This window comes from Heloderma suspectum, chromosome 2 (genome assembly GCF_057233095.1).
Source record: "Heloderma suspectum isolate Gila_16-S chromosome 2, 16-S_ref, whole genome shotgun sequence".
Classification (NCBI taxonomy): domain Eukaryota; kingdom Metazoa; phylum Chordata; class Lepidosauria; order Squamata; family Helodermatidae; genus Heloderma; species Heloderma suspectum.
The window spans coordinates 18739274-18753218 of record NC_139459.1 but is presented as its reverse complement, the minus strand read 5'-3'; the positions used below and the strand labels follow the sequence as shown (position 1 = coordinate 18753218).

General features: G+C 46.0%; 1 protein-coding gene across 1 annotated transcript in view; it reads right to left on the bottom strand.

Moving 5' to 3' along the window:
• DCC (DCC netrin 1 receptor) overlaps nt 1-13945 on the bottom strand; it is a 1145836-nt gene that overhangs the window by 1100720 nt on the left and 31171 nt on the right. Inside the window, exons 2-3 of the mRNA XM_084829640.1 lie at nt 6707-6777; nt 6133-6236 (exon numbers count right to left, since the gene is read on the bottom strand). Of these exons, the coding sequence (XP_084685766.1) occupies nt 6133-6236; nt 6707-6777 (175 nt within the window). The remainder of the gene's footprint in view (nt 1-6132; nt 6237-6706; nt 6778-13945) is intronic.

The following is a 13945-nucleotide window of genomic DNA, read 5'->3' as shown; positions in this document are numbered from 1 at the left end:
ACCCAAGTTGCACTGAGAATACTAGTGAAATAATGACTTGATATTCAGAGCTTGTGAGCAACTGACTGTATTTAGGAAATCTCAGAGCAAGCAGAATTGGCTGAAAATCAAGTAGGAAGATGGAGTTTCTGCTTGGATCCAGAGAAACACTATTCCTCCTGGGGTTTTGCACATATTTAACCAGTACTGTCTACACTGACTGACAGCAGAACCTCTGGAGTGTTAGGCAAAGACTTTTTGGTCTTTAACAGAAGATAGCAGGGATGTATATCCATATCGATGCAAAGCATCCATCATTAAGGTACGCCCCACCCATGTTGCAAATAAAAATGAAGATGTACTTTTATTTGTATAAGTTGTGACTCAAAGCTGCTTCCTTGAACATATTACATCACTTCACAAAGGACTAGTCCCTGCATCTATAAAAGAAAGAAAAAGTTTTATTTTAAATGTGCACTCTGAATCACTGCTTTACATGCCAAATGCTGGTATTAGGCAACTGATTGCATACTCTGGACTTGACACCAACTAGATGGACTAGTATTGTCAGGAGAAATGCCAGGGACCCTTGTTGCATTAGCTTTGGCTAATGTCATACAAAATGTCAGAGATTCGAGAGGCGCCCTTGGCAAATGCAGGATGGAAGTGTTCCAAAAACCAGGGCTCCCTGAGCGGTGAACAAAGCAACTGATGTCTCACATATTGAATTCTGTCAATGATTAGGTATAATTGTATCATTATCTAGAGTAAAATTAATGGAAGCAGCTATTCAGGAAAATAAGCTTTGAAGTAGATTTTAATTGTGGGAGAAATCAGTCACATTTGTTAAAATTACTGGTTGTGGTGCCAGTTTGCCAAATCCTGTTTGTCATTTGGGGACACACATCCTTTTTCTTCCTCCCAAGCTCTATGCATCATGAAGATAGTAGAACATTTTAAGCACAAAAAAGTGAGTTTCAGGACAGTTTACCTCTTCTTAGGAACTGCTTTGGTGCATTTTTTTTAAACGAATTTCTCTTCCTGCTGGTTATATCAGTGAACCAATCAGGAATCATGTTTATTTATTTCAGTTGTTTTTTTTTATTTATTACATTTCTATACCACCCGTTAGCTGAAGCTCCCTGGATGGTTTGCAAGACAAAGCTTACAAAAATAAAATACAATGACATAGTAAAACATAATATAACACCATAATTTAAAAACAGAATAAAACCAAAGTAATAAGCAAGATAAAAGCCAGCATCAGTGCAAAAATTTAGAAACCTGCTAACCGCTTTTTTTTTTAAAAAAATGAAGGGCTAAAAAAACTGGGAAAAATAAAAATATCTTCACCTAGAGCCAAAAGGACTACAATGGAGACACCAGACAAGCCTCTCTGGGGAGGTCAGTCCAGAACTGGGCACCACCACTGAAAAGGTTCTCTCATGTTGTCCATGTAATGACATCACACAATATAGCTAGAGATGTATGGATAGTGTAAAATGTGTTTGTGTGTTTTGGATTGTCAAGCACCTTGCATTCTGTTATCCACCCATCAACAGAATTGGATTTTATTTTATTTTTTTTAGTTCCCAAATTTGTGCAGATGTGAATTTGCACAAATGCAAATTTGTGCAAATCCTTGTGGGGAAAATGTGCAATTTCCCCCCAAATGCTCATTTTTTGTGCTATAGCCCATGGAGGAAATCCACATTTTTGGCCAGTGTTTTGTGCGTATTTTTCTATGACTAAATCTGTGCAACATTTCCAAAGATTAGAAAAAATTAGGGGTGGACGAAAGTCCCTTACCTGTCGTCGAAGGACGTTCGCGGTGGGGGGGAGGTGCTTCGCTGCTCCCCCCGTGAAGTTCAGGCCGGGGGGGAGGCTTCCTGCCTCGCCCCGGCCAAAATTCAGGCCGGGGGGGAGGCTTCCCACCTCGCCCCGGCCGAAATTCAGGCCGGAGAGGAGGCTTCCCGCCTCGCCCGGCAGCGAAAGCGAAGGTTTTTTTTTTTAAAAAAAAACGCCCCCTGATAGGCTACGTGACGATTCACGTAGCCTATCACGGCTAGATCTGCAAAGTCAGCCATGATAGGCTACGTCAATCATCACGTAGCCTATCACAGGTGACTTAAAAAAAAAAAAGCGCGTACGCTAATGGCGGCCCCCATAGGGAGCCGCCATTCGCGTTCCTTATTTAGTCGCTGTAGTCTACGTAAATGTTTACGTAGACTACAGCAACCAAATAAGGAACGGGAATGGCGGCTCCCTATGGGGGCCGCCATTATCCGTACGCGCTTTTTTTTTTTTAAGTCACCTGTGATAGGCTACGTGACGATTGACGTAGCCTATCACGGCTGACTTTGCAAATCTAGCCATGATAGGCTATGTGAATTGTCACATAGCCTATCAGGGGGCGTTTTTTTTTTTCTTTGATTGCAATTGCGGCGGCAGCCAGTCGAAAGACCGGCTGCCGCTCCCGCCCCGCTCAAACACCCGCCGAACCGCCGGCCGGACCCGCCACCGGGAGGGACATTCGGTGAAGGTAAGTCCCATCCCGGGGGGCGTGCGGGGGGTGGGGGGGTCGGAGGATTTCTCCCTGAAACTTGTTCGGGGGGCCGAACACGTTGGCGCTCAGCCCCCCGAAGTTTCGGGGAGAAATTCTCCGCCATCCCTAGAAAAAATGTCCACAAGTCTGTGGAATCCAGTTGACATGGCTGCGACATCCATGGGTCAGATTCATAAAGATCCAAACTCATTTGGTTCTGTTGTGGATTTCTCCAACACCCCTACATGTAGCCAGCATGATGACCTCACAAAGCCAAATGAGAGTGCGGGTGAAATGCTGTGATCTCACTCTGAATGTCAGGAATGGGATAAAAATTGTCACTTTTAAAAATTGTCAAAAATTGCAGGCCCACTGAATAATGTGGGGCATATTTTACAGGAGGCATCAGTCCTGATGCATAAAATTTAGAATTAGAAATGTAGGCTGAAATGCAAACAAACTATTGCAATAGTAAAAGCATTCAACAGAATACATATATCACAATCCAAATGGGAGGAACACCTGTACAAAAATGTTTCCTGGGGTTGACAGTTCCAATACAGCCTCCTCAGGTTGACTTGAATAGCCCTTATTATCTATTTGGGGTAGGGAGAATGGGAGGATAGAATCCATCCATACAGTTCCCCCTCTCTCCACCCAAAGAAATGATTGGCACAGAGAGAGCAATCATATGGCCACTAGAGACTGTCTAGCGGGCCATAAGATATGGTCATTTCTGGGAAATGACCTCGGAGCCCACGCTTCGAGGTCAGTTCCCAGAAAACCGACCGCCCCCCTCGTCCGTGCTGCCTCAGAGGCTGCACAGAGAAACCCCATCCTCCACGCTCGCAAGAGGAGCATGGAGCAACTGAAAAGGGGTGGGGCTGGGTGGCATTCTGGGGCCGGGAGAGCAGAGCTGTGCATACAACACATCCAATGTGTCATATGGCAGCTTCCTCTCCCGGTCAGAGAGGAACAATCCCCACGTGCCTCTCCTGCCTTGCTTTGGATAGGGGGTCGTTTCCAAGGTCGAAGGCGGCCGCCTATCTAGTTAGGATTGTGCCCTAAGACATCCTAATTGGGACTGTGATTGGACTTTTTGACCATAGGAAGTATGCACTACAGTGGCCACTTATGAATTTCCCAAAGGGCGAAAATACATCATCAAAAAACGGGGCCAAAGAAGACAGTGGTTTCTGTAACATTTACATATCCTAATGTATACATATAGATGCAAATTTAGACATCATTATTATAATTTACATAGGAAAAAACAGTGCATATGACCATACTGTGGAAGACTGTGACTAGGTGACTGGTGCGCCTGCCTGTTCGGCCTGCTGTCCAGATCTAACTGTCCAGATCTAACTGTCCAGATCTAACTGTGGATGGCCTACAGCTCTTACGGTTCTTAATCTTTAAACTGGAATTGGACGGAATGCCCCTTCAAATAGAGGACAGTCTCCTGTAAAAGAGGACATCTGGCCATCCTAGTATGCATACTCATTTGCTAGTGTGTTTGCCCTGTTGGATCAGGGCCTTTGGGCAGCAGGCTTAAAAGTATATTAAAACATGGATCAGTATGTCAAGAAATTATACTGTGTAATGGTTAAAAGTGTGAGATATGAGTCAGGAACTCCAAGTTCAAATCTCAGTACAGCCATGACCTCATGAAATGCCCTCAGATAAGCACACATCTCTCAGGCCTAGTTCTTGCTGAAGTGGTCAACCTAAATCTGGCATAGACCACTGCAGATTGGTGTGTGTGTGTGTGTGTATCACATCCTTTCCCATTAAAAAAAAAAATGCCCTGCATGGGAGAAGGGTTCTACCCTAGGTTTTTTCAGAACTTCTAGCTTTCTCTCTATATATGTAGGAACCTGCACCTTCAGTCCAAAGTGGAACTCCCTATTCACAGGTTTATCATCTCAGTGAGGGTTTTAGCCCCAACCTCTCTGGATCTACAAGATGGAGATCAATAATACTAATTTACCTTATAGGGTAAGGACTAACATTGAGTAGTCCTTAAGGAGTACTCAGTGAGATAACACATGTCAAATACTTTGAGCACGTGGACAGTGTGAAACAAATGCTAAATATTCTGGAGAGGAAATAGACATAAATTCTGAGGTGTGGGTACCTGTTTGTTTCTTTGTTTTTGTTTTCGTTACACAAATCCACCATTGCACTGATTTACTGAAACAGTCGATTCTCACACATAAATAAATAAATTTATTTTATTATATTTATATCTCACCTTTCTTCCATCATGGAACTCAAGGAGGCAACATGTGGTTCCCCGGTGGTCTCCCCTCCAAGCACGGACCAGACGCCGCCCTGCTTAGCTTCAGCAAGGTGGCTGCCTCATCCTCATGTGCCTTCAGACCCTGCCCTGGGACCCAATTAAAGGTACAGGAGCCTTGTCTAACCTACAACATAACTCAACATTCAGAGTCTTCTAAACTAAAAGCTCATCATATGTGCTCCCAGCAGTAAAAATGAATTAGGTAAATAGACAGATCTGCCTTCCAATTAAGACTTCCAAAATTACTCTCTCACACACACACGTGAATATGTAATAACCAGTCTGCCCTCAAGGTTAGTAATGAGTAGCATAATAAAAATGGGGGACGGGGGAGAACCAACCTTTGAAATTCTATTTGGCATCTGTAATCAATTCTGAACTTGCTATAGGTGAGTAGTCCATTTCAAGCCTGAGAAAAATGCATGTTTTCACACAACGTATCTTTATTTATTGAAGGAAAGAAGGAGGAATTGAAATCACACCTACAGCCCATGTTCCTGTCCTCCCCATGTTCGGTTAAAGGTCTGAATAGAGCCTAGGAATGTGCAAGGTTGTTGTTGTTCAGTCGTTAAGTCGTGTCCGACTCTTCGTGACTCCATGGACCATAGCATGCCAGGCCTTCCTGTCCTTCGCTCTCTCCCGGAGTGTGCTCAAGTTCATATTCATTGCATCTCAAAATACAACCTCAAAGTGGTATTTTAAAAATGCCACCTTTCTACCATAAGTGAGATTCAGGCATGGCAGCTTAAGAAGTCATTGACAGTGAAGGCTGCCACTTATGCATTGCCCCAAAAAGAGGTCAAAAGAGGACAGAGATGTGCATAACATTTGCATATGCTAGTTTACAGATCCAGGTGCAAATTCAGACATAATGACTATAATTTTAATAGAAATGTAAGATGTCTCGCAGTAGTGGGGAAGACTATGACCAGGTGACCTGTGTGCCTCTCCAGTCTGCTGTCCAGTTGCTCACTGTGTGTGGATGGGTAACTTCAAGGCCTCTGCTTTCTCTTCTTATCTTAGGGTAACTTTAAACTAGAGCTGGGCTGGCGAGCCCTTCCAGTACAGGAACCCTTGAAATAGCGGGCCGTGCTTGGTGATGTAGGACATATGCCCACCATAGTAACACTGCAATCCTGTACTTGTCTCCTCAGAAGTAAGCAACATGAGTTTAATGGGAACTTACTCTCAGGTGTTCATGTATAGGATTGAAGTCTAAACAACTTCAAAAACCATCATCTTCAAAGCATAGAACCAGGAGATGAAAATACAAATATACCATTGCCCTACTGCTGTGCATAACCTGCCCCCTAGTTTCATGAAATGCATCACCTCCTGCAAAAGAGACATCTTCTTTTGCTGCCTCTTCCACAGCGAGGGGGTGTCAGAGCTGCCCCCCCCCATCTCCTAAAGCAGTTTAACAAAAGAGTCATTTTTGCCTTCAGGCTTTTATTTCCATAGATCAGGTTACACAGATGCGCATTCCAAGGAATTGTGAAAAAGCTCACAGTATGTGAACTCCACATCGCAAACAGCTGGCTTCTTCCCAGCAAGGGCCCCTCAACTTGACTCTGGAAAGAGAACCTTAAGCTAAGATCTGGTCAGCATTGCAGCTCCTGGCAAAAAACAACAACATCTGGCATAAATAAACTCACTACCAAATTATCATAAAGAAGAGTTCATAGAGTGATGAAAATTCAGACCTGGTAGATATCCAAGCATATAAGACGCTGATCTCCATGAGGTCTTGCCAGCTAGGGCCTACTTTAAATACCAGGGAAGGCCTAGTTAATGCCCCTCTTCTGATCACCGTTTCATAACCGCAGACAACACCACAGGTGATGCTGCTGCTCCCCCCTCTTGATTTGACATCTCACCCTGGGTGACATCCTCGATTCCCCCTCTTCCTCGGAATCCTCTCGTTCTGCAGTTCCCACTGTCTTGGGACCTAAGTCATGAGTGTGACAAGAAGTCTTATGCGGCAGCCAGGCCAGAACTGAAGTTGCACTCCCCCTTGTCATGTAATCATTTGCAGAGTCAGGCTGTGCCAGGTTCCCAGGCCTTGAGGTTTCCACTACATTACTGGAGTCTACATCAGCCCTCTCTGATTCAGAATCAGACCCAGAATCCTTAGTGTTAAGGCCCTCTGTGATGGCCAGTCTCCACAGGGGGAATTTCAAAGACAGTGGCTGGCTGGGGCATGCTGGGAGTTGTGGGATTTTTTTTGGTCAAAATATGCAAATGATCACACTCTATGTGTACAAGGTGTCTTTAACCTCTTTTAAAATGCTCCGTGCATCCTCGCAGCAGTGCAGGGCTTTCCACACAGAGGTTTTTGGCCTAGCAGCACATCCTTGAACACCTATGTGACCGTGAGGGCAAACCCTGTCCTCCAATAAGACATTTCTTCAAAATTCCCCCTCTTCCCCAGTCTTTTGTGCAGGACTTTTCATTTTGCCCCAATCCCCACAATTTGCCAGAGGGTGGGGGTGAGGGGGAAGACTAAGAGAAATGTACAGCATAACATTGCATTGCACTGTGAATTAAAATATTTCAGCAGCCGATATGTCAGGGATGAGGGCTCTCTTTCATCCCAAACAACAAATTCAATTCTGGGGAACCTCTCAAGTGTCCACATTCCAGTGGTGAGAGAGGTGGGGGAAAAAACAGGTAGGAACAAAAGTGTAAGGGGTGGGACCAAAAATACACAAAAATGCCAGCATGTTGTAGTTAGGGATGGGTGGACTCATCCATGCCCAGCTTTCTTGGGTGCTTGCCGAGCCACTGCCATCACCCACTCCTGCTTGCGGCACGGCATGAGCTTCACTGCAGCCTGGCAAGTACACAACATTACCTCCCCAAAGCGCCAGAACTGTCATTGATGCACACAATGGTGGCTCGTTAGGGAGGAAAGGAAGCTGCCAGGTGCTCACCAAGCTGCGGGGTGCTCACTGAGCATGTCTGCGAGTGCCCCAGTTCGGCGAGTGGGGTTTAGGATGGTAGGCGAGGGGGGGTCTGCCAGACTGCACCCCCACCCCCCGCAGACTCTCACAACATGCCTAATTGTAGCATAAAACTCATACTGCCAGTAACTCAGTTTTAGGAGAGGCATTTCAAGGTTTTAGAATGGTGAAAAAGCCACCAAACCACCAAACAATTAGTGGTTGGGGGAAAGGCAATGGGGACAGGGGAAGGGTGCATGGTCTTCTGGGAAATCCCAGAGGGCTGGATTGGGACCATAAAAGGGCCAGATTTAGTCCCCCCCCCGGCCTGAATTTCCCCACCTCTGCAATACGTAAAGCCAGAACAGTCACCAAAGTGAGCAACAAAATCCCAATAGTACATCAAAATTAAATTAAACACAAAAAGCTGGGTAAACAGGACAACCCTTTCCTGGCATAGAAAAGAGGGTATATGTGTGTGTAGATCCTGAACAACTGGAGGTTGGAGGCATAATCCACCCCACTTCCAGACATTCACTAAATGCTGGCGGGGGGGATGTCTTCTCCTTTACAGAGGGCAGCTCTCTGTTTGAAGGCATCCTCTATTTGAAAAGCTGCCTAATCCAGCTTTCCCCAACCTCCAGCCTTAACACTGCAGAACCCAAGCTGCATTGAAACTTCTCCTGAAACACATCTCCCCTCCAGGTGCAACTCCTATCATTCCAAGCCAGCATGGCCAATGAGAAGGCTAGTCTAATCCAAATCTGGTTTAAAGAGAAAGAGCCATACAGAACCATAAGAAAGGAGAGCAGAGGCCTTGAGGTTGCCAGAAAACTAAGTAAGCAGACATGTGACCTGCTCACCGTTGTACCAAGTATGGAGCAATGTGTAGTATCTCTATTTAAATTATAATAAACATGTCTATACTTTCACCGATGCCTCTAAATTAGCATATGAACATTTTATGCAAATCAGTGTCCTCTTTTTTAGTGATGTAGTTCCTCTTTTGGAGGAATGTGTCAGGTTACCCTACTAAATGCAGAGATGCCATGTGAAAAGGGTTGGATGGAGCTCTTTGTGAGTTATCTTGCACAAGAAAATGCCATCCATTCATTGTATATGTGCCATTTTCTGGTGTACCTTTTTAGAGGAAACCCTGCCATTTCCAAGGTAAAAATAAATAAGATTTATGATCTGCTAGTTGACAAAGCTAGCTACAGCAGAATAAAACACACCAGGAACTAAAAGACGAGGTTTCCTGGGAACCTGGACGTTCAATTATGAGTCTTTGGACTAAGGACGCTAAGAGTTGTATGCACCATCGTATATTTCCTAAACAAATTAAAATCAATTGCAACATTTCCCAGTGACAGCTTCATGAACAAAATGTACAGTAGTATAAAGCAGTGTAAAGCCAGACAGCCAATGGCACAGTACAAAAGTGCCCCCATTACAAGACAAATAGGATCCCCCCTCCCCGGTTTCCAGATCTTCAAATGAGCATTTTTGGAAATGGTTTAACAAAGCTTAAATGCTTTCCTAATATAAATTGAGTTAATGGCATACTGATGCAAGTCTTCAGTTAAAGTACACAGAAATCAAGCTTAATAAACCCCAATGGCTAACTGGAAGAAAATTGCACTTAATGCATTTAAACTCATTGTAATTGAAAAGGAAGATCCCTAATGACAAGCTACGCAAAAAAAAGGACTTGTGCCAGTTATACAATAGGGCTGCTCTTAGCCTACTTTTCAGTGGTGAATGGCAGACTAAGTCTGCCTTGTGTGCTGGTTATTTACACTATTGAACAAGCTAGCTCAGAGAACTGACTCCCTGTACCTAGGGATGAATGAGAATTTTGTTTTTGCTCAGAAATCATGCAAGCGTGCACTGTTCAAAGCCCCGAATGTGAATGTGAGCACGAGCACATGTCTGACGAAAATGTTTGCAAATTGCTGGAGATGTGCTCACATTCGACTTGCGCAACTTTCTCCGTTCAATTTTGTGCAAATTTCCTAATTTGCGCAACGTTCCATGTAGACTGAATCAGCCCCACTTTAGTCACTGGGGGAAATTTGCACCAATTAGGAAATCTGTGCAACTTTGGGGATATTTGTGAGAATTTCATGTGACATCACTGCTTCATTTGCACAATTCTCCCATTTGCACAGAGTGAGCAGTGATCACAAATGCACACAGGAATCAGGCATGAGACAAGCAGTGAGATGATGTTTAGAGAATCCTAGCAATCTTGAACATCACTTATTCACCCATCCTTACCTACACCCAGCAAAAGAAACAGGGATGGCTTCACTGCTGGCCCCTTGAAGCCCATCATGAGCAACAGCAGCTGATTCACAGAGGCACATACATCTCTTACTAAGATTGCTTAAAGTCTTGTCAGTCAGTGTTACTCAGGTAAATGTGTGGAATCCTGCCATTGTATTTCAATAGATTTCATTGTGGTGGGAGATCTGGACTAAGGATGTACGAGAATTTTGTTTCAGTTCGTTAAACATCACAACTTGCCCCCAACCCTGAATGCAATGTGAATGTATTTTTCAGGCAAAGCTTGTATATTTCCAAGCTTCTGATCACATTCACAAGATGTGTTTGTTAGGAAAACATGCACTTTAAAAATGTGCATTTGGGGATGAGAGGCGGAAATGGCATGCTCATGCTTTAGTCAATGGTACACAGTTGGGTGTGCAGTTTCAAAAAATGTGCACCTAAATTCACACTTTTCCTCTTGAAAGAATAACAAAAAAGCTTACATTTGGAATGGGAAGGAGGCAGACCAAGCATCAAGGTGGAAGTTGAAGGACCTCAAGGAGGTCAAGTCTTACTGAGTATTCATGCAAGCAAACCCTTGCTTATGAGGAGGGGCCAAAGTTGAGTGGTAGAGCACCAGCTTTGCATGCAGAAGGTCTGCGGTCCAACTGGGGACCTCCAACTGGGGACCCTCCGCCATCCAGTTTGGGCAGAAGCCCGCTAAAGCATGCCCCCGCTCAAGCCCCCCCCCAGACCCACGCTTAAGCCTCACCAAGCTCACAGAGCTGCCCGCACTCACCTTCGATCCCATCTGAGACAGTGCACCATTTTCCTTAGCTTCTTTTACGAAAAAGGAGGTCTTTAAAAGTGTGCATATTTAAATATGTGCAAATGTGGGCTGGGAAAGGTTGAAATATGCAAGATTAGAGGCAGAAATGGGCAATATTAGAGGTGTAAATCACAGGTGCTTGTATACGGGTGTGGGTGAGTGTGGGAAACATTCGGGAGAGCACGAGCGGGGGGCAAGTGAGGCCAGAGGCTCAGTGGGCATGGTCCAGGGGCATGGGTGGGGGGGGAGCCCGACAGACTCCCGGACCCAGTCAGGTGCCCGCACCATCCCTAGGTCCAACCCATGGTATCTCTAGATGAAAAGTAGGGATGTACAAAAGTCACTTACCTTCTTACAAAATTGATTCATGGGGGGGGAGGTGCTCCGTCCCTCCCCCCGAAATTCTGGCTGGGGGGGAGGCGCCCTGTCCCTCCCCCCCAAAAATTCTTGCCACGGGGGAGGCGCTCCGTCCCTCCCCCCCGAATCCTGGCCAGCCGGGTCCACAAATGGCGGCGGCCATAGCCGCCACCATTTGCGTCCCTGCAGTCAGCCGTGATAGGCTACATAAACGTTTACGTAGCCTATCATGGCTGATCTAAAAGAAAAAAAAACCACGCGTACGCAAATGGCGGCGCCCATGGGCGCCACCATTTGCGTACGCACGGGTTTTTTTTCTCTTTTAAATCAGCCATCATAGGCTTCGTAAACATTTACGTAGCCTATCACGGTATTTTTTAAAAATCTAGCCGTGATAGGCTACGTAAATCTTTACGCAGCCTATCAGGTTTTTTTGTTTTTTGGGTTTTTTTACTGGAAATGGCGGCGGCGGCAGCTGGTTGGAAGACTGGCCGCTGCTGCTGCCGGAGCCGCCACCGCCAGGAGGATTCGCCCAAGGTAAGTCCCATCCTGGGGGGGTGGAGGGGTGGCAGACCGTTTCGCCACCGATTTCGGGGGGCCAAATGCACTGGCATTCGGCCTCCCCGAGATTCGTGGCAAAATGCTCTGACATCCCTAATGAAAAGGTCAGATACCAGGTGGTCAGATACCTCTGCCTGAGACCAAGAATTGCTGCTGCCTCTCCGAAAAGTCAATACTGGACTATATGGACCAATGGTATTATTCAATATACAGTAGCTTCTGCAATGAAATGATGTATGATGTATATGCATGAACCTAAGGACCAGTGCAGATGTAATACTGCCCCCTCTTAACCATGGATAAAAGATCAGGAAAAAGCCAAACCCACCCACCCACCCACCCATCCCAAAAGCACTTTAGGCTGGCCACTTATGAATTGCCAAAAAAGATGACAAAAATGACAGTAATTTGCATATAATGTGCAGATGCAAATGTGTTTGTACACATGAAAATTTAGAAATAATTATTATAATTTAAATATAAATATTGTATTTATTTATTAATTAAATTTCTTAATCACCCATCTGGCTGGTCACCCGGCCACTCTGGATGATGTACAACAGTACAATTCAAAACAGTAAAATTACACATTAAAACATCATTTAAAAATACCCTAACCCACCCCCAAATGCCTGCCTAAACAACCAAGTTTTCAATGCATGGTGGAAGCTCATTAAAGAGGAGACATGGTGGAGTTCCCTAGGGAGGGAGTTCCACAGAGTGGGGGCCAACACAGAGAAGGCCCTCTCCCTCGTCCTCACCAGCCTAGCTGTCCCGGCTGATGGGACAGAGAGGAAACCATCCAAGGCTGATCTTGTTAAGCAGCCCATCTGGTGTTGCTAGAGGTGCCCCTTGAGATAGGCTGGACCGGAACCATATAGGGTTTTAAAGGTCAAAACCAACACCTTGAATTTTAAAGGTCAAAACCAACACCCGGAAAACAACTGGTAGCGGGTGCAACTCCTTCAGCACCAGAGTGATGTGATCACGCCAGCGGCTGCCTTTAATCAGGCAAGTCACCACATTCTGCACCAGCTGCAGCTTCTGACCGTCTTCAAGGGTAACCCCACATAGAGCACATTACAGTAGTCTAAACGAGAGGAAACCAGGGCATGTACTACTGATGGGAGCAGATGGTTGGGAAGGTAGGGGCACAGCTTCTGTATCAGATGGAGTTGGCACAGTGCTGTCCAGCTCACAGCTGACACCTGAGCCTCCATGGACAGCTGGGAGTCCAAAATGACCCCCAGGCTGCGAACCTGGTCTTTCAAGGGTAGCCATACCTAGGGATGTACGAAAGTCACTTACCTTTTCGCTGATGTGATTTGCGGTGGGGGGGGAGGCACTCCGTCCCTCCCCCCGGAATCCTCCCTGGCCAGCTCCGCTCCACAGCAGCTCTGCGGAGCCACCAGCCAAGGCCGTCCGCAGCCAGAGTTCCGTCCGCAGCCGGGCTGCTGCAGATGCAAATGGCGGCCGCCATAGCAGCCGCCATTTGCATCCTGCCAAGCTGCCATGATAGGCTATGTAAGTATTTACCTAGCCTATCACGGCAAAGAGCAGGCACGCAAATGGCAGCCGCTACGCTGTTTGCGCCGCTGGTCTTTCCGTGATAGGCTACGTTAAGTATTTACATAGCCTATCACGGTAAAGGCTGTGAACCGCCCAGAGAGCTTTGGCTATTGGGTGGTATAGAAATGAAAAAAAAAAAAGGCAGCCATGCAAATGGTGTAGTGGCCGCCATTTGCGTGGCTGCCTTTACCGTGATAGGCTACATAAATACTTACGTAGCCTATCACGGAAAGAGCAGCAGCGCAAATGGCGTAGCGGCCGCCATTTGTGTTCCTCCTCTTGGCCGTGATAGGCTACGTAAATATTGCATAGCCTATCACGGCAGCTTGGCAGGACGCAAATGGCGGCTGCAGCAGCCAGCCAAAAGACCAGCCGCCGCTGCCGCCAGCAGCGGCAGTGCCAGAGCCCCAGGTAAGTTTCATTACGGGGGGATTCCGCCAGGTGGCGGAGGGTGGGAGGCCATTCTGCCATGGGTTTTGGGGGGCTGAATGCCAGTGCATTTGTCCTCACTGAAATGCGTAGCGGAATTCTCCTCCATCCCTAGCCGTACCCCATTCAACATCAGGTCGAAATCCCCCAACCATCTC